Source organism: Sminthopsis crassicaudata, chromosome 5 (genome assembly GCF_048593235.1).
Source record: "Sminthopsis crassicaudata isolate SCR6 chromosome 5, ASM4859323v1, whole genome shotgun sequence".
Classification (NCBI taxonomy): domain Eukaryota; kingdom Metazoa; phylum Chordata; class Mammalia; order Dasyuromorphia; family Dasyuridae; genus Sminthopsis; species Sminthopsis crassicaudata.
In genome coordinates, this window is record NC_133621.1 from 170,212,408 (window position 1) to 170,233,347 (window position 20,940).

Below are 20,940 nucleotides of genomic sequence, written 5' to 3' on the forward strand. Positions count from 1 at the left end.
TTTGTCTTGGAAGAATTAATGACAATTTTCTTTATATAATGAGTAGCTCATTAACTATTGCCATTGAGGTTATCACCTGCTATGTGCACTTGATAGTGAACCTGCTTAGTGTTATCTTTAAAGGTGATGTCATTGCACTTAACCAAGATGTTTCACTTAACTTAGGTGAAACAGTTATTGCTTTGAAGTGTCAAGGGTATGATGGTGATTGCTTGTTTTTGTACAAATGACCCTCGTTGCCTCGGTGAAGTTCACCATGATGATTGTTTTTGCTTTGTGTTTCTCTCTATCCCTACTCTCATTCCCCCCTCCATAGGTTCTTAGCATGGTAATTAATGCAGCTTACAAGCCAGGAAGAGTATTGAGAGAACTGCAGCTTGTGGAAGACCCACAATGGAATTTCCAGGAGGAGACCCTGAAAGCAAAGTAAGTGCTTTCTACTCTGGGAAACCTGGCTTTGAGTAATGCTTAATTTGCTGTGTCTTATTGACCCAGTAATGCAATTAAAAAAAAAAATCTAAAGAAAATTCAATTTCTGTGTAGAAATAAGGTGTGTCATGTTTGAATATAGATTTATGTGAGTTTTACTATATTTAGTTACATTTAGGACAGTTCTTAAGCATTATATTTATTGTAAATATAGATTAAAATTTTTTTTCCCTAATTGTTCAATAACAAGTATCTTATTGAATCGTTTGAAAAGCAAACTAGGATACTCTCTCTTTAAAGTATGCATATTTAGGCTTTGGATAATATAAAGGAGAAAGAATTTTTGTATATATGAAGAACCTGTCCCTGATAAGTACAAATAATGCATCCCCTGAAGTAGTCATTTCTATTTGAATTCATACTTTTCAAAGTTTTTATACAGAATACAGTAATTGGTTCCGGCCCATTAGAAATATGTAGTGCAAATTAGAATAATATATGTACCTCAGGGAATTCATTATTCACACTAATTTGGACCTAGCTATATTGATACATGTAGTTAAGATACTAGAAAGAGCAGACAATATGGGAAAACCTTGCTCTCTGGAAGTGTTCTTTTTTTCTTTTTCTTTTCTTTCTTTCTTTTCTTTTTTTTTTTTTTTAAGAATAATGGATCAACATTTCTTTGGGGTTGATTGAAGAGGGCAGGTAGTAGTGATTGTGTCTCAGGATGGTATTTTCTTCTTTTCTACATTTATTTGCTGGTAAACTTACTAGAGGAGAAAATTTTCACATTGCTTTCAGTTTTCTGAAATTGGAATTTGAGAACTCTTTACCAAAAGTTTTGGTGGATATAAGTACATGATAGAGAATGTAGTTTTCTCAAAACAACTATATATTATTATATAAACTTTTTTCATTCTCACCCATGGCACATCGTATACATTGAAGACAAGTTGAAAAGAGAATGAGAATCTATAAATCTAGTTCAGAAGTTCTCAACTTGAAAGTTGTGAACCTTTTAAGAATATTGAATCTTTCAGTATATTTGGGTTCCTTTGTAATCTTTGATGCACTTGCAGCATTATTCTGAGAAGGGGTCACTTAACCTTCATCACGCTGGCAAAGGGCCATGAAATAAAAATGGTTAAGGAACCTTGAGCTCCTGTTTATGCATCCCTCTTTCTCTTAGTAAAGGTGCATCTTGCACAAAAAGTTCCTGTTAACTCACTCATTGCATTTTCCTCATCTTGAACTTAACACTTATTGCCCACGATTGACTAGCATTCCTGGTGTGAGTGTGTTTAGGGCCATCTTCTGAACCTTGACTTGTGCCTGAAATCACTGATGGGACATTAATGATGCTTTACTAACTAATATAAGATAGAAAATTAAATGACTTTTTCAGGTTGTTTTTGTTTTCTAATAGATATTGTTGCATTCTGTTCTGTTCAATGAAGGATGTTTTGGTTTTTCCTTCTGTTCTTTTATTTCTCAAATATTAGCAACGCATTGTTTCAAGTACTTGATTTTTCTATCCATTCATTTTCAAGGAAGTTTTATGAAAAGTCTATATGCAGTTCATTCTTAGCAAACTCATGTATGGCTCAGAAAAGAGAAATTAGGATTTTTCTCCTTTAAAATTTTATCTTTTTCTCCTTCACTAAAAGGAAATCATCAGTAATAGTAGAGCCTTTATCACATGTGATCAGTCCATAGTGGTAGAAAATCACAGCAGTTTATTAATTGTTTGATGGTGATTATTTTTCTGGGCAGTCAGGAAAAATCCTTTTTTTTTAATTTTTTATATTTTGCTCCAGATTTAGCCCTAAATTCAGTGCAAACAGAATAAATCTAATAGATACAGATAAGAATTTGGGGGGGTATCTGTGATTTCCGTGATGTGGATATTCCTTCTGTCAGCATAGATCATAAACTCTCCCATGCCTTTTTATCTTATCAGATTCTATCCTCTCATCAATCTTACATGTGGAATCAACCTAACTTGATAGGTCCTTCATCAAAGTCTCTTGATCCTACCTAAATACCCATTTGACACACATGCTGTTAACCCTCTCTCTTTATACATGCATTGGCCATTTATCTCTTTAATAATAACTTATACAATATTTTCTTCATATTGTAAATTGTTGGTATTATGATGCAGCCTATTAAAATTCATCTTGTGTTTTTCCTTGCTTTTTCAATAACATATCTTATTTTCCTTTTTCTGCAATTTTGTGTTCCACAATTTAAAATCCTATAATCACCAGAAACCGTTATTATTAAAACAACAATAATTGGTTTCTATTTCAGGAAGAAGCTTGGGGGTCATTAAAAGCACTCCACAAAATGCTTCACTCTTCCTTTTGTTTATTGTTGGGCCCAATGCATTGTCTATCTAAAACACACACACTCTCTCTCTCTCTCTCTCTCTCTCTCTCTCTCTCTCTCTCTCTCTCTCTCTCTCTCTCTCTCTCTCTCTCTCTCTCTCATGGATCTGCTTTATGTGCTGCCCATTAATGGTATGTCATAGTTTAGAAAGTAGTTATTCTCTATCCATTTGTTTCTTCCTTTGTGGATGATTAGGTTGAGCTTCTCTGATTCATTATAGATCGAATATAGGAAGTCTACAGTGTCAGGATTGATTCTATCAGCAAAATGTCATCTGCAGATAGGAGCATCCAAAGAATTGTCATGTTCCCTAGGGAATTCCTCCTCGAGTAAATTCCATAGTGTCCTTCATAACAGTGGCAGAGCATAAGTATCCTGTTCTAAATGCTAGAAAACAGGGATGGTACTTTTTGCAGAGCTTGCACTAGTTTTTGTATTGCCAAGTCGATCAGAGCTTTTATTAAATCCAGCCTAATAAAATCAAAACAGGCATTGTGAAATCTGGCCCTGCCATATTCTAAAAGCAACGTATTACCTATTATATCAAATATGACAGTAAGTTCCATTTCAGAATCTTACACAGCAACTTATAATGAGAAAATGTCTGTCTCAACTGGGTTTCAAGTGCGCTAGATCACAATAGCATCTTTGAGCAGCTGCTAATGATGACAGGTTTATAGTCAGCAGGAATGTTAGTGTTATCATACTACATGTTGAGTCACCTCATTCCTTCTGATGTAGAATGACAGCTTTTTGGATCTTGACAACTTTGCTGTTTACTTTGGTAGGAAAGGAAGGAGAGAGAGCTCTTTCCCATTTAGCTGAAAGGCAGAAATCCTTGCTGTCATGAATAAATTAACTTGCATTTAATTCATTCAGCTGTCAAAGGTATATGTCACCGACTCAATTGCAAACAATGTTTCAAAAAAGGATATAGTTTTGATTATCCATGGGGGTAAGATGATTACTATCATTTATTCATAGTTCCTGGTTTTTCATTTTCACATTGTTGTGAAGACCTATATACTGAAGGGAGTTTATAGTATCATTGATAAAAGAATCTTGATTGATGTATAAATCTTACAGACTGCCATATATCGTCTAGAGGGATTTTCCCAGTATCTTTTTATGCATTTACATGGCACCAGAAAAGACTTTTTCATTATTCCCATAGAGATTCTTAGAGTTTAGATAGCTTTTAAGGTGTTTATCAACTTATCATTGGTATTCAATGAATCATCATTAATAAAGAAAAAAACAATAAACTAGCTATTATATAATTATCAACTATTACTAAATATTTTGGCAGAAAAGACCCTTTTATTGCATTTCCTTGTTCTCAAGTATTTTAGATATATTGCTCAAACTACCATTCAAAGTTATTTTAAGGATCAAATGAGTTGATAATTGTAAAATGCTTAGAACAATGCCTGACGCACAAAGTAAGCACTATATAAACATTAGCTGCTGCTACTGCTACTACTGTTACTGCCACCACCACCATTACCAGCACCCTGTTGAAGAGTTTGCTTTCTCTCTGTTGTTATCGTTGTGGCACCTACTCTGAAGATAGGAAGATCAAAGAAGGAATAAAATCTATTTTACCCATTATAATTTTTAAAAACAAAGCAAAATCTTTTTGATGTTTAGCATTCCTCACCAGTTGCAATTTATTTTGAACTTTAGCCCTCTTGATACTCTTTTTAAAAATAACTTCATTGCCATGTATTATTTTTTCTTTACCTTTATTTCTGAATGTGTCTATCACTATTACCATGCTCAGAGAACTATTATTTACAATGAAGATTTAAAAAAAAAAAAAGGCAATTCAGCAAAGCTAACCAGCACAAGGCAAAATAGTTCAGTGGATAGGGTGTTGGATTGGGAATCAGAGGTCGTGGGTTAAAAATCTCGACTTGACCATTTATTTATTTATTGAATTACATGCAAGTGATAAAAGCTAGTTTAGCTTTCTCCATGATCTAGGACACCAAGAAAAACACCTAACAATCATAGAAGGCTAAATCCTAATTACTAACTCACTCAGTAACCCATCCCCCCACGCCCACCACCACCACCTCCACCACGACATTGCAGGAGGTTGCTGCTCAAGGCAGCCCTGCAGGCTTGTAGCAAAACTCAGCTCCCCTTCCTCCCTCTTTATCCCAGTGAAAATCAAAAGGCAGAGAAAGCTATCCTGACTAGGACAGCACCAGGAGTTACTTCTTTGTCAAACACTTCCCCTCACCTGTGGGGAGAATTTCAGTGGATAAGCCCTGTGTGCTACAGAGGTGCTCAGGCAGAGTCAGCCAGGACGGGATGGGTTTGGGGCTTGATGATGCTCTAATAAGCCTGTACCAGTCTGTGGCCAGCTGCATCCTCCCAGAAGTTACCTAGGGAGAAACTGAGCCTAAGGCTAGTGAAACATGAATTGCACTCTCCTACTGAGATGGCTTTAAGGTAAAACACCCTCCCAAGGAAAGGAACCAGAAGGAGAAAACAAAGGGGGAAATATGAAGTTATCAAAGATATCAGGAGGAAGAAAACTCAATTAAAAACTCCAAGATCATAAATAGCATTAATAACAAGAAAAACAGTGTCCAGTCAGGGAAAAGAATTCAAGCCTCTATGGATAAGTATTGGAAGGCAAAGAAAAAGCCATCAATAGCCAATGAGGCAGAGGACCTGGAACCAGTGCAAGAGGTTCTGAATGGCTTAGAAGAGAAATAAGAATTAGGAAAATATTTGTGGACTGCACAGGAGGACAAGTGACAGAATAGAAGAATCTGAATCCAGGGGAATAAATTTCACCAATGAAATAAATGAGAGGATAACTGATTTGGATTGTAAATAGATGAAAGTAAAGGACATTTTGGAATAAGAGAAGCAAAAAAGAAAATGTGATCTAATATTAAGACAATATGTGGGGACATAACTTAAAGCTTACAAGTCTTTCTAGAAGAGTAGTTGCAAACCTGAATAGAAATGGGGGCCATGGAGATCCCTACAGGTTACATATTGGCTTAGATATAACACCATAGATGCTGTTAATATGTTATATTTGTTTTGTTAAATATTTCCTAATTATATTTTAATCTAATTCAAGCAGTAGGGTATGTTCAGCCCCTTTGTTTCAGAAAAACATGACAAGTCAAAAAAACTGGAGGATGTAAGAAAACTGACTAGAGTTTCTGAACTCAGAGAACAAAGTGCCAATTGAAAGAATCCAATGATTGTTTGAAAGCATGTGTGTGTATTTATGTTTTGTATATAACTCTACAAAGAATGAGGTTGGAGATATATCATTTCTTCTCTGGGGCCAATTTTGGTCTTAATCATACTTTTTTTTTTCCCTGAGGCAATTGGGGTTAAGTGACTCGCCCAAGGCCATCAACTAGGAAGTGTTAAGTGTCTGAGAGCAGATTTGAACTCAGGTCCTCCTGAATTCAGGGGTGATGCTCCATTGCACCACCTAGCTGCTCCTAGTCTTAATATTTCTTATGGAATCATGCCAGACTTTTGGATTTGTCTCTTATTGTTTTTGCCCTTTCCACAAAGAATATCTATCTATCTATCTATCTATCTATCTATCTATCTATCTATCTATCTATTTTTAGATAGATAGATAGATAGATAGATAGATAGATAGATATAGAGATATAGATATAAAGTATTTAAAAAATCTGACTAGATTAATTGATTTCAGTGCCCATATCCTCCTCCTTGGAATTGTTTCACTTTATCTCTTTGGAATTTTATACTTCTGAGCTTCTGTCCGACTGAGTTGAATTCCCCTTTAAAATTTTCCTTTGAACACTCTACAATCCAATTCGCCCAAATTGAAGTTGCATGTCAAATATGCTTTCTGGTTTTTACCATAAATTCTAATGTGGAGTTATAATTTCCCCCAAAAATTCCAAGAATTCCCTGATAATTAAGTGTATCCTGATCAATGAAAATTGTCACATAATAAGAGTTACCTCCATTGTTTCCTCTGCCTCTCAAAGATGAAATTATTATTCAGGCAAACAAAGAAAAGTATTAGCTTCTCTGCTTTTGACAGATGGAGGCTTCTGCCGGACATCTGTTGAATTGCAGTCTCCCCTCACTACTGTGGGATGCCTCAATGTCAGACATTTTCAGAACTCTTATTTTTTTTTCTCTTTCTTTTGAGGTAATCTCTTCTGATGACTCTCTTATTTGATCTCCTGACATCTTTACTAACAGGATAAACCCCACTGAGCAAACAAACAAAAAGCTTCTGCTTTCTAAAGAAGAACAGGGGAAAAAGTTTAACTTAGGTTAAGGATTTAACTAGAGCACCCTATCTAGGAGCTGTCTGAAATGAAAGCTCTCTCTACATGCAAGGTGCCTTCCTGACTACCTTCTTTTATACTCTCTTTGCCATTCACCAGTCCTGATGCAGTGGTCTTTACATTTTTTTTTCTCCTTTCCTTCCTTCTGAGATGATTTATAAAACTGGAAAATTTTCTTTTGTGTGCCAACTTGGTTCTCCCTTTTTCATATCTCCTCCCCTCCCTAATTTCTTTTTTCCCCTTATTTGTAAAGCATACTTTAAACTCTTATCTCAGTGTTCACAGTAGCCTTTCCAGGCCATTTAATAAATCACATTGCTAAGGATTTTTTCCTTCAGGTTCATGTCTGCAGTAGGAAATAGGAAATGTGAAATCATGCTTTTTCAGCAGTATCTCTTCATAAATCCAGTCTACAAAACAAAGGAGTTACTTCTTTGTTATACACTTCAGCTCACCTGTGTGAGAAAATTTCAGTGGATAAATCCTACTGTTGATTCTAGTATTCCTTTGCAATAGCATAGTATGATTAGGAATCAGGAGTTCTGGATTATAGACCTAACACTACGTGATCAGTTATTTGATCTGACATAAATGTGATGACAATACTGATAAATCATGAAAGTGTGCTCTGAGTCACAGTTCCTTCATCTGTAAAATGGAAATATTTATAACAGCATTGCTACAGGACTAAACAAGAAAAAAATATATGAAGGTATTTGAAAAATTATAGGGGTAGAGAGTGATAAAGTGGTTAGAATGCTGGTTCTGTAGTCAAGAAGTCTGCTTTCTGAGTTCAAATCCAGTCTCAGACACTTACTAGCTGTTTGACCCTGGATAAGTCACTTAATATAATTTCCTGTTTCTTCAAATATAAAATGACTTGGAGGAAAAAAATGTCAAACCATCCCCCAAATGGGGGTCACGAAGAGTCAAACGTAACTGAAATGACTGGACAACAGTAGTTTGAAAAGTATTTAAGCACTCTACTAATACAAATTATCATTATTATCTTCTTCAACATCATTAAATTCACCTTTTTAGTGCCAAAAATTGGCCTCTCTTTAGTGTTCAAGTTTTTACCTGTCTTTAAAGACCCTTCACACCTCAAATGGTTCTACCTTCTTTGTGAAGTCATCTTCAGCCACCCCTTTCCCTTCCCTCAATCAGAACTCATGTGTCTTCATTTATCATATTCTCTCACTATTTTTGCATGTTTTAGCTCCCCTGCTACATTATAAGGTCTTTTAGAGCAGGCTTAATATCTTAATTATCTTTGCATCTTTCTTATATGACAGACATAACAATAATTACAATGAGAATAGCTTTTCTATAACAACAAAATTTGGCCTATATTGGGTGCTTAATGTTTATTGAAACTATACTGATTACGGAATAATTTATAATGAACCTTAGGTTTTTGTAATACTTCCCAGCTAAATCCTAAGAAATGTCCCTCCCTTCAAAAATTAAGCTTTGGGGGACTTTCTCTTCCTATCTTTATTCACAGATATACTTTATTCTTTACCATACATGCTCATTGGTTATAGTATAACTTTGTGCATTTTGAATAGCCAGAGACATAGTTGTTGGAGAATTCTGTAAGCATACAAATAATTGTGAGTCCCCGGCTCCCCACTTTAAGCCTTGCCCTGGATTTCACCTGGGGATTGCACTTCTACTTTTCTATAATTTTAAAATGTCACCTGAAAACCTGGTCTTTACCTATTTTAATACAAACCCCGACTATCCTTAGAACTATATACATTTCAAGTAATAACAACTAAAAAACAAATATACAGATTGGTTATTATTTTAATCTCACTCCCATTGCTTTTTGTAGTTCGTGCTACCTATATAATTTGATGCTATTACCATTTTGAAACACAATGAATATATCATGAGTAAGAACCACCCAATGAACTAAAAGTTCCTGATTAGGAAGAAAAAAGTTTTTCTTTTAAAAATTTCTATTTATTTCAATCAAAGTTATTTGATTAATTAAATATGATTATTTAAATCAATTTTGACAAACCAGAGGGGATTGATCAGAAAGGAAAGCTAGATTTGGAAGGGTTTTTTCCTAACAATGTTGGGAAATGAGGAGTGTCACAGAAAAGTGTAACTCTGTTGCACAGAGTAAATGGGACTTTGATAAGAAGTGATAAAATCATTCAACTCTTTGTTTTCCTTTTTTAATTCTGCCAAGAAAAATAATCTTTGAGCTGAAAGGAGCAACACAAAAAATATCTGATAGGTTGTTGAAATATAAAATGATAGCTGTCTCCATGATGTATCAAAATATAGGCACTGAACTACTTTTAATGACTTCTTAAAGATCATAAAGAATTGCAGACATCCTGAAAGATGGAAAGGGGGCATATGACCTGAGGAAGTTGTCTTTAGACTGTAGGTAACATCTTCCAGCTGTTTAAGAAAAAGAACCCATGTCATCATCATAATTAAAGATTTTTTTTGAGAGTGGCCAGTTGCTTTTTGTTACATTATATTCTTCAAGCTCTGGGCTTAGGCATCAGGATGCCCACTGAATTTGGGATGGTAACATAACCTTGTTTCCAAGCCTTGCTTTGCCACTAATGTTCTAGGATTGAAAAGAATAGTTGAATGTTATAAAGAATCATCTCAAGAAAAGGCATTCAAATAATTTCTTGAGTTCTTCCATCCCAGATCAGTGACAGTGCAGATAACTACAAAGGATGGATCAAATTATTTTGTTTTGAAATAAACATTTAGGAAAGGTTAGATACTAGAAACTTTCTTATTATCCTCAGGGTATTCATTGAAATTTTCTCTAGGTTTAAAAAAAAAAAAAGTTGGTACCTTTATTTCTAAGAAAAGAGAAAAAATCCTGAGGATGACTTTAGGAAAAGCTCTAGAACTGAAACCATAAAAGGGCCTGATTTGCAAGAACTAGCAGTCACTGTCAGAGGGAGAAACAATTGCTTTGTTTTGCAACAAGAGATGAAAATAGTGATTTAACAGGTACATTTTAGGCTTCTCTAGGATCTTTGGCATTCTTTTCCTCTAAGTGAATCTGCGGATTTAAAGAAATTTCAGATAGAATAGATGCATTAATATTTCCTAATTTTTTTAATTAGCAAAAATCTCTCTTCTTTCTTTCCTATTCTTCATTAAAAAATAAAAATAAAACAGAAACCTTGTCTAACAAATATGAATAGTGAAATAAAACAAATTCTCTTCTTTGCCATGTCCAAAACATGTTTCGTTCTGTACCCTGAGTTCACCACTTCTATTGGGCAGTGGGATTATGTTTAATCAAGTTCTTAAGTCTTTCAAAATTTTCTAGTTTTGCTTTATTTCTTTATATTATTGTTATTGTATACACTGTTTTAGTTCTTTTCACTTCACTTCATACAAATCTTCCCAAGTTTCCTTGAAACCATCCTTTTTATGATTTCTTACAATAACAATGAATACTGAGATCTTCATATACTATAATTTGTTCAGCTATTCCCTAATTGATGAGCACAGCTCCCCCCTCCAACTTTGTTTCCAGTTCTTTGCCACTACAAAAAAGTGCTACTATAAAGTATTTTTGTACAACTTGATCCTCTTCTCTTTGGGATATAGTCCTAATTAAAAATTTTAGGGGAAAAGTACACACATCTAAGATGATGTTTTCTTAGTGGCTTCTACTGTGAAGTATAAGCTTAGATAGGAGGAAGATTTCTAGCTTTTCTCAAAGCTATATCTTGTTTTAAGTAGTTGTAGAAATGATGACTTCTCCTAGCTTTAATAAGTTTAATAAGCTTTAATAAGTTACCAAGTGATCCTTGAACTATAACACTAACTGTTAGATCTAAATGTGGAAAGAAGCCTTTGTTATGGCCATATGTCTCTTCAGAGTTGATGCTGGGACTTGCTCATTGCTTTGTTACTCATCACACTTGAGATTTGTTCTGAACTTAGTCCTTGGTTTATTTCTTCATTCTGCTTTTCTTTTTTAAAAAAAAACTGTGACCTTCATTTAGGTGCCATTTTTGAATAATAATAATATTGGACTGCCAGCTATATCGGGAAGGGAGTAGGGGAAAGGAGGAGAAAAGTTGTAAGAGAAGGTTTTGCAAAAGTCAGTGCTCAAAAATTACCCATGCATAGGTTTTATAAATAAAAAGCTATAATAATTTTTTAAAAACCAGTTGAATTTCTAGAAGCAGATAATGCAATTTTTACCAAGGTAAAATTTCATTGTCCTGAATTGTATAGCTCTCAAAATGGCAAAATAATTACTTGTATACCTAATTTTTCGAAAATTAAATATGATGATAAAAGCTCAAGTTTCATTTCAAAACATTTATTTTTGATACTGATGTTCATTAGTTATGCACCATGTATCAAATTGTATATTACCAAGAATATACTTAATGGAAAGTTTTATTGTAGATTATCTTAATATATCCTTCATATAACCATTTATAAACAAAATTCATTGTTATTACAGCACAAAAATGTTTGTTGATAAGTTTGCTACTTACTGACTCCCCATTCTCATTTTTCATCCTTTCCTTATCATGCCTTATCCACTTGTCTCCCATTCTTGAAATGAAATTCCCTTTGCTTCCATTCATCACTGTTATTCAAAGTCCTTCACTTTCTTCAGGACCCAGCTTACGGAGTTGGACACCTCAACTAGAATTGATTTCATTCTCTACATTGCTTGTAATATTTTGCATTGTTCCACTCCTTTGTACCTAATAACACACACACACACACACACACACACATACACACACACACACACATATATATATATATATATATATATATAGTCACATACATCTATGTGTGTGTTTGTATTATTTTGTATATGTGTTACTATTTCTATTATATTCTAAAATCTTTATATTTGCTTTTTTTATTTTTAAATACAATATTATGATATCTGTTGAACATGAGAAACTGGCCCTATGAATAACACTTGGATTTTAAAAAAAAATATTTTTTCTCTCTCTTCCTAGGTACAGAGGTAAAACATATAGGGCAGTTATCAAGATTGTGCGAACATCTGACCAAGTAGCAGATTTCTGCAAGAGAGTTTGTGCCAAGCTGGAATGTTGTCCAAATTTGTTTAGTCCTGTTTTGGTTACTGAAATCTGCCCAGAAAACTGCTCCATCCACACCAAAACGAAATACAGTAAGTCCTATTTGTGGAATTAACACAAGCTAATATGGCCTCCCCCCTCACATTTCCCCTTCTCCACCCCACCCTCCTAAAAAACCTTACACATACCATAATCTGTTTTGCCTCTTATTTCTACTCATTTTCCAATAATTGTTTACAGGAATGTCTGTGGGATAGTTCTCTAGGAGTATCTGTTCTTGACAGATATTGATGTTTTGAGTTAGAGAAAGGTTAAGACCAAACCGGTGATTTTATTATTTGGTGAACTATCACAAAATCAACAATTGCTTTGGTTACACAGAAAAGTAAGAACTTGAGCCTGAGGCTTTTAGATTCTGGAGCTGAGTTTATCACTGAACTGCACTGCCTCTTAGTTCTATTAAATAGAATATTAAGAGATAATGAGAGGGATAATTTGGAAGAAGTTGGAAGTTGTTCCTACTAACATAGAATTCCAGGAGATGAAGCGATTTTGAAAATTCTTAAAGATAGCACAATATATAAAAAAAAGAAAAAAGAATGCTTTTGTTGATGAATGTTGATGAATGAATGAATTAAAACTTATTTACCATACTATAAAGTAGTACTTCACTTTCTTCTTCATCACTTCTAGGAAGTAAAGAACTCAACTAAATAGTTGTTTTTGTTTGTTCATCATGTTTGTCAAAGTAACCCATTTTACAAACCACTTGACTAAAATATTCTGGGAGACTTAGATAATTTTCTTTAGATTATATGAGAAGCAGTGGGTTAAGTGAAAGAATATGCTACTAGGAATGACTAGACTCCTGCAAGGATGTGGGGTCTTATTAAGTATCTACCATGTTCCTTATCTGTCATAAGGCCAGGAGTCTGAGATCTATGAAAACATCATGAGTGAGTGATGCTTATAAAACTGGATGGGCATCAGATATAGTTTATAATTAAAATTGCCACCTGCCATTGTTACCCCACAAAAGTCCTACTGACTTCCAACTCAGCCAGTCTGTTCTGGCAGATGATTAGCTCTAAGAGAAAGCAATCTTTACTGAATTGAACTAAATATCACCTAGTACAGGATCACCCTACAATATTACTCCTTCTATGACACTACTCCTATCTACCTACTTCTCCAAGCTTTTCTTCTGCCCTACTTGAATAATGTATGTTCCAGCTATATTGGGCTACTTATAGTTCCTCAGACACTCCTAAACATCTTACCTATGGGCCACCATTCACATCATCCCTGACACATGGCAATCCTCTCCCAACTTTTTGTGACCCATTCTTCAATTAATCTTTGCACTGTTCTTCTCTGAATTCTCACAGCACTTTGCTTTTAGGCTGTGCTGTTTTTAGATATTTACCCCATTCTGCTTTATCCTATAGTTATTTATATAACACTACTGAGTAGTGATGCTAAATGTACTTTTATTTCTGCTCCCTTTCTCTTCTGAAAAGAGCAGAGCTGAATCTCATCTGTGTCTTGCCCTTTTTACCTTTTTTGTTATTGTTCAGTTGTGTTCAAGTTTTTTTGGCAAAGAAATTAGAGTGACTTACCATTTTCTTCTCCAGCTCATTTTACAGATAGAGGAACTGAGGCAAACAGGGTCTAGTGACTTGTCCAGGATTATAGTGTCTGAGACCAGATTTGAACTCTGGTTTGTTTTTGACTCCAGACCTGGCACTCTATCCATTACATCATCTTGCTGTTTTTGTCCACCTTACATATCCTACCTATGTCATGCTTATTTCTACCAGGCCCTGTTTCCTTTCTCACATGAGAAGCTGATTATTTAATGAGCCAAACTGATTACAACTTCTTTTCTCTTAGGAGCAATATGACGTCTCTAGTCCACACAATCTCTTTCTTTCATGTTTTATGCATTTTTGTATCAGTGCAATCACAAGAGCTCAAAGCCCCCACTTTAAAAAAAATCCTAATGTTCAGATAGAAGTTTGGCTCTCATTATAATTTAGTTTTGTGTACTTCTAGCTAATCCCTAGTATCTTTATGTTTGAGGTGGTATCAGGACAGAAGAGACATTTAGGTAAACAAGTATATATTATAGTGTATTACCGAACAGCCACAGAGAAGGAAAGTCGGGGAAAAAGCAGAACTTCTTAAGAGCATCCCTTGGGCCTTGAAGTAGTAAATACAAGCAGTTTCCTGAATTCTCTGTTCTGAGATGCTCACAGGGCCCTGTGTCTCCCATATCTTCATCTCTCCCTTTTGTGAAACAGCTCAGGCTTCCTTTCAATTTCTCCCCTAAGTTCTTTCTCTGCTGGCAAATCTTTCCAGCTCAGCTCATTAAGGACTATAAACACTGTTCCTGCTGTGGCTGGTCTTTAGCTCTTACTATTTTGCTTTTCTTCTTCTCTATTTGAATCTTGAAGACTGTATATATAAGTACTGCAAGGCAAGACTCAGGTCTGCTTTCATATCAAAGATCAGCAATCCTAAGTTTATATATACATATATATATATATATATATATAAAATGAGAGACAGAGACACACAACATATATGTGTGTATACATGTATATTTGTACATGTATATTTTATATGGATGAACACATGAATAAGCACACACACATATATAATGTATATGAAATACATATACACACATTATATATGTATATGTGTGTTTCTATATACATATAAACATACATACATATATACATATATAGTTTGCATGTCTTTTCCCTTATTGAATTATATGTTCCAGAGTAGGGATCACATTTTATCTTTGTATTCCTCTCAGAACCTGGTACTGTGGCTTGTATATAGGAGCAACTTAATAAATGTTTAAATTGAATATCTGTAAAACTTGCCCTCTTTCTGTAAGATTACAGTGAGTTGTAAAAAGGTTATAGTGCTTCCAATATTATGGTTCACTCAGCAGTCACCTTTAGTGAATACAGCAGTATGTGACTGAACACTAAACTTGGCCTCTGGTATTAAGAGAAAAAGCAAACCATTCTTTCCTCTCAGGCTTAAGAGGAAAAAAAATCCGAGACCTGCAATTAAAATTAAATACTATTGAAAGTGAAACTAAAGATTTTTCTAGGTTTGACTTTATAAGCTGCAAAATCTTTTAATGTCCCTTGGGTCAGTTCACAGTGACTATTGCTGATGGCTGAATTGAATTTATAAAGAACCAGAGGGAAGAAGATAAAAACAATTTTTGGTTGGAATCTTGAACAATGAGAGATACAAGTCATTGAATCCAATTCATAAGCTTAAAAAGATGCCACACTTCTTATTTCATTCTGTAAAACCAACCCTGATTTTTTTAGTTCTATCCAAAAAAAAAATCAGATTTCAACAGAATGTCTACTTTGGAATTTTCTAACATAAATGGTACTTATTCATTTGTATCTTGTACATTCAGCTAAATAAATATAAGGTATGGTACATGTAACAGTAGTTTATGCATGCTCAGCAACTTGTATCCCAGGAGAGAAAGAATGCTCTATAATAATTCCAGGTTCTTGGGGGGGTGGTATTTTGCTTCTATTACGAGTCTGATCCAAAGATGATGATTAATCATTTTTATATAATGCTTTGTTTAGAATCTTACCAGGTAGGTAGCACAAATATCATCCATACGTAATTCTTTGCTGTTACTCATTTGAATCAATGAAATTAAAATTATTTGGTCTCATTTACTTCTTTGCCATTGAATGACATTACTTAAAAGCTAGAATTTAATCCATACTAATCATATTATTTAGAAAGAATATTAGAAATCATATAGCTCTTCCTCATCATTTTATACATCAGGATTTAAGGATGTAGAGATTATTAAGAACTGACAGTTACACCTGAAGTTGAAATTTGAAGAAAGGTTTGAGTTTTTCTCTTGTGACTTCCCCATCCACAAAACTTCCTTTGATACATTTCATTTTATTAAACAAATTTTATTAAATGAGAACCACATAGTGGGACAAATGAGCTTTAGATTAATTAGTGTTCTCTCTTGATCATGATCCATAAGTATTTCATTCTCATTAGTGATTTTAATTCAGTAATTGATTATGAATTTAGGTCATATGATGAATACATTATTCATCAGATACCTATCTCTTCCTAGAATGTTGGCATTTATATTGATAACTATTATTCAGTATTTAATGCCAGAGAATTGAATTCTCTTTTATTGAGTTGGAAGAAGGCCAGAGGTTTTTTTTTTTTTTTTTTTTTTTTTTTTTTTTTTTTTTTTTTTTTTTTTTTTTTTTAAGTTTATATTGTGCTTTACAAATATGATCTTATTTTGTTTTCTCTATACCTGGGAGGTTACGTGTCATCATTATTCCCATTTTTCAAATGAGGAAATTGAGGCAGTTTAGATAAGTGACTTTTATAGGGGCACAGAGCTAGTAAATGATACAAAAGATGCATTTGCCATGGATCCTGAAAACAGTACATTTTTGTCTTGCTCAGATTAGGAAATGAAAAAAACATTTTTATAAATGTGTGTGTGTATTTATATATTCAAAATTGAGACCTAAGTACCAGTAGTAAAAGCATTCTATTTAATAGAAATTGCTGTTACAGTAAACGGTATAAAGAATTGAGCATGTCTAGATACTGATAACAATTTGACCCTTCCATCATCTGATCAAAGATATGCCTGTATCCTTTCAGGTATTTTAAAAGAATGATTTCTTATGAGATTTTAGTTGAAATTTGAAGCCAAGAAAGCCAGTAGGCAAAGTTGAGACCTGGACAAGAGTCAGAGGAAAAAAATACCCAGGATTCTTTTTATTTTCAAAATTATACATAATTTTCAATATTCACCTTTGCAAAACTTTGTTGCAATTTTTTTTCCTCACTCCCTCCCCTAGACAGTAAGCAATCCATTATATATTAAACATGTGCAATTTCTCTATACATATTTCCATGATTATCATGCTACATAAGAAAAATCAGGTGAAAAAGAAAAAACAAACAACAAGAAAAAGAGTGAAAATACTCTTATGATCCACACTCAGACAGTGTGATCTTCTTTCTGGATGCAGATGACTCTCTCTCTTATCACAAGACCATTGGAATTTGCCCAGGATTCTTAATCCCTATCAAGAGCAGAACAAATGACATGTTAGTGAATAAATTATTTATGATAACTTTTTGTTCATTAAGTTTTTTATTTTACTTTTCCTCATAGCTTATTATTATGGAAAGAGAAGGAAGATTATCAAACCCCCAATTGGAGAAAACAGTACTGAAATTGGGCTGCCTAAGCCAACCAGACGGAGGAAACGGCGGAAATCCATTTTTGTGCAGAAGAAAAGGAGATCTTCCACAGTAGACTTTGCCACTGGATCAGCAGAGGTGAGTGTTCTCTCCAAACCCTGCCTCAAAAACCCCACAGTTGCTAAGTGTGATTGTTTAATTAAAGAAAGGGTGATGTTATATTAAGGGGTAGTTAGTCATAGCATGGGCTGAGGCCATGGAGAAAGTAGATTATTAGAATTTTGGGCTAAGCAAACTACTCAAATGCAATGTTCCTGTCAGAGATAGACTTTAAAAACCTACAATGTCTCCCCAAGAATAATAAGAGCTGGAATGAAACCTGAGTTGTTGGTCTCCTGTCCCATTTTAGCCACAAATTCTGTCTTTGTGACAGGAAAGTGAGGAAGAGGATGCAGATGCTATGGAAGAAGACACGGGAAGTGAGGAGACCAGCTCAGAGCTTCGTGATGACCAGACTGACACTTCCTCAGCTGACGTCCCCTCGGCCCGACCCAGGAGAGCCGTCACATTACGGAGCAGCACAGAATTAGATCGGCCCCCTCCTGTGGAAAGAACCAGGAGGAGCCGGAAAGCACAGACGTTCTCCTGTGCTGAAGGAGATAAATGCTCCCAAGCCAAGCCGGACAGAGCAGAGGTGAAGTAACAGCCCCCAGCGTGGGCATAGAGCAGAACTTTTTTCTTTTTTAAATTAAAGTTTTTATTTTCAAAACATATGCATGGATAATTTTCATCATTCCCTCTTATAAAACCTTCCAAATTTTTTCCCTCTTTTCCCCCAACCCCCTCCCCTAGATGGCAATATGGGCAATTCTTCTATACATATTTCCACAATTATCATGCTGCACAAGAAAAATCAGATCAACAAGGAAAAAAATGAGAGAAAACATAATACAAGCAAACAACAATAAAAAAGCAAAAATACTATGTTGTGATCCACACTCAGTTCCCACAGTCCTCTTTCTGGGAGTAGATGGTTCTCTCCATCACAAGTCCATTGGAATTGATCTAAATCATCTCATTGTTGAAAAGATACACGTCCATCAGAACTGATCATCACATAATTGTACTGTTGCTATGTGCAATGTCCTCTTGGTTCTGTCATGGAGCAGAGCTTTAAAAAACAAACATGTTTGTCTAAAAGAATATTTGATATTTTGTCTGGGGAAGAGGAGACTAAGGGAGGACAGGACAGCTATCACCAGTTATCTGAAGGGCTGACATGGGCAGCACAGCCTCATGAGGCAGAACTATGAACAGAGAGGCCATGTAAAGGGAAAAAAAAATCAAAACAATTAAGGATGGCCAGAAGTAAATCAGGGTGCTGTTTGTCAGCAAAGTTATAGAGATGATTATTGTTCAAATATGGCTTTTTGATGACCTTTTAAATCCTCCCAAATAGTAGGATTCTGTTTGGAGGTTTTGAACATCAGAACAAAGGGTGGAAAGAATTAAAGGACCTGAGTTTTTAAAAATATAAGAGAATTTGATCAGTCTGCAGTGAGTTAGATGTTCCACACACTTTGAATCTGGGATTGCAGAACTTTTTCTGGTCCTCTCTTGATATTTGTTCTTAAGCTCTCCATTTTGGGTTCTGTTCTTATATATATAACCAAGTGTTAAAGCTGTAAATGGTATGATATGCCATTCTTTGAGATATTTCATTGAGGCAGAAGACCAGAGTCAGTAAAGAACAAGCACAAAATCAGACTGATGCTGCATAGCACTATGTTATTGCCCCCACAAAATCCAAATACATGCACTATGGCTGCTTCTTTTGCCATCAATTTTTTCAGTCGATCTTCTTACCATAGTTTGCTTATTTGTATAGTAGGGCTTCTGCCTTTGTATTAATGTACTACAGTTAGGTAGTGTATATATGCTGAAATTTTTTGCTCCTATTTGTCATGTTCTGAAGCCATATCAACTCTTAAAACACATGACCTTCACCCTACCTATTGATGGCGTATTTAGTAAATGGCTAAATTAAACCTTTTGGCTTTAGGAAATGGAGAGTTAAAATATAACTTCCAATTTCATATACTTTACTAATGTCATTTATTTGAGAGGGTTTGGTTCAGTAATTTTCAAAATTAATCAGGATTATTGGGGCGGAGCCAAGATGATAGAGAGTAGACATGGTTTTCTGTGAACTCCTCTGACTTTCCCTCAAATCAACAGCAGATTAAGCCTCTAAACTGGTTTTGGTGGACAGAACCCACATTTCCAGAAAAACATATTTTGGAAGAACTTAAGGAAAAGTCTTGTTCAATTGGGCGAGGGAGATGCTGCCGGGCCCAGATCATAGGGACCCTGGGGCCAAGGAGCCAGGGTGTTGTGGCACCCTACCACAAGGCTCTTAGGCTACGCTTACTTGGTTGCAAGCTGGTGGGTTAGCATATTTGCTGCAGGACACCCAGAAGCAAATAAAAAAGGCAAATTGTAAGCCACTAGCTCCAGACCTGGCTGTGATTACCTACCACTGGAAGTCAGTTAGAAACACCAGCCCCAGGGCAAACTTAAAGTGGCTGTTGCCTCTTTGTCTTAAGAGCAGACAGCCTTCAAAAAAAACTGAGCAAAAAACTCTGATCATAGACAACTTTTATGGGGAGAGAGAGAGAGAGAGAAACACAACGGACCTTAAAGCCTGAGAATCCTAAAAGCAGTTCAGCTCCAGATGAAGCCCCAAAGGGTAATATGAGTTGGGCCTTATTTTACAAGGCTCTCCTGGAAGAATTAAAAAAAAAAGGATCTTAAAAGAATTAAAAGAAAAATAGGGAAAGGAAATGAAATTTTTGCAAGAGAGGATGGAAAAGGAAAACCAGAAATTATCTAAAGAAAACTCCTTAAAAAATAAATATGATATAAAGGGAAATTTGATGAAATGCAAAAGGCAAATAATTCCTTACAAAACAGATTTGATGAAGTAGAAAAAGCATATAACTACTTACAAAAATTGATATAAAAAAGAAAACAATTTGTTGAAAAACATAATTTGTGAAATGGAAAAATAATTCATAGAACAAAACAACTCATTTTAAAATTCAGTTGGCCAAATACCAAAGGAACTAAAAAAGGTAACTGAAAAAAATAATTCACTAAAAATTAGAATTGAACAAATGGAAATGAATGACTCAATTAGATATCAAGAATCAAACAAAAGCAAAAAATTAAAAAATAAGAAAATGTAAAATAGCTCATCAGATAAACAACTGATCTGGAAAACAGAGACACAAATCTAAGGATTATTGGATTTCCTGAAAACCATAATGAAAAAGAGTCTAGACATCTTTCAAGAAATCATCAAGGAAAACTTCCCTGATGCCTTAGAACTATAAGGTAAAATAGCCATTGAAAGAATTCCACTTTAAAAGGATCAAAGGGCCTGGAATTCGAAAAGGCAA

General features: G+C 34.7%; 1 protein-coding gene across 6 annotated transcripts in view; it reads left to right on the forward strand.

The window, feature by feature from the left end:
- The window catches only part of SFMBT2 (Scm like with four mbt domains 2), a 306,285-nt gene that overhangs the window by 270,774 nt on the left and 14,571 nt on the right, over positions 1-20,940 (forward strand). For all 6 annotated transcript variants that reach the window (XM_074268736.1, XM_074268741.1, XM_074268739.1 and 3 more), the window contains 4 exons: positions 317-426; positions 12,137-12,312; positions 17,451-17,617; positions 17,913-18,173. In XM_074268736.1, coding sequence (XP_074124837.1) covers positions 317-426; positions 12,137-12,312; positions 17,451-17,617; positions 17,913-18,173 — 714 coding nt within the window. The remainder of the gene's footprint in view (positions 1-316; positions 427-12,136; positions 12,313-17,450; positions 17,618-17,912; positions 18,174-20,940) is intronic.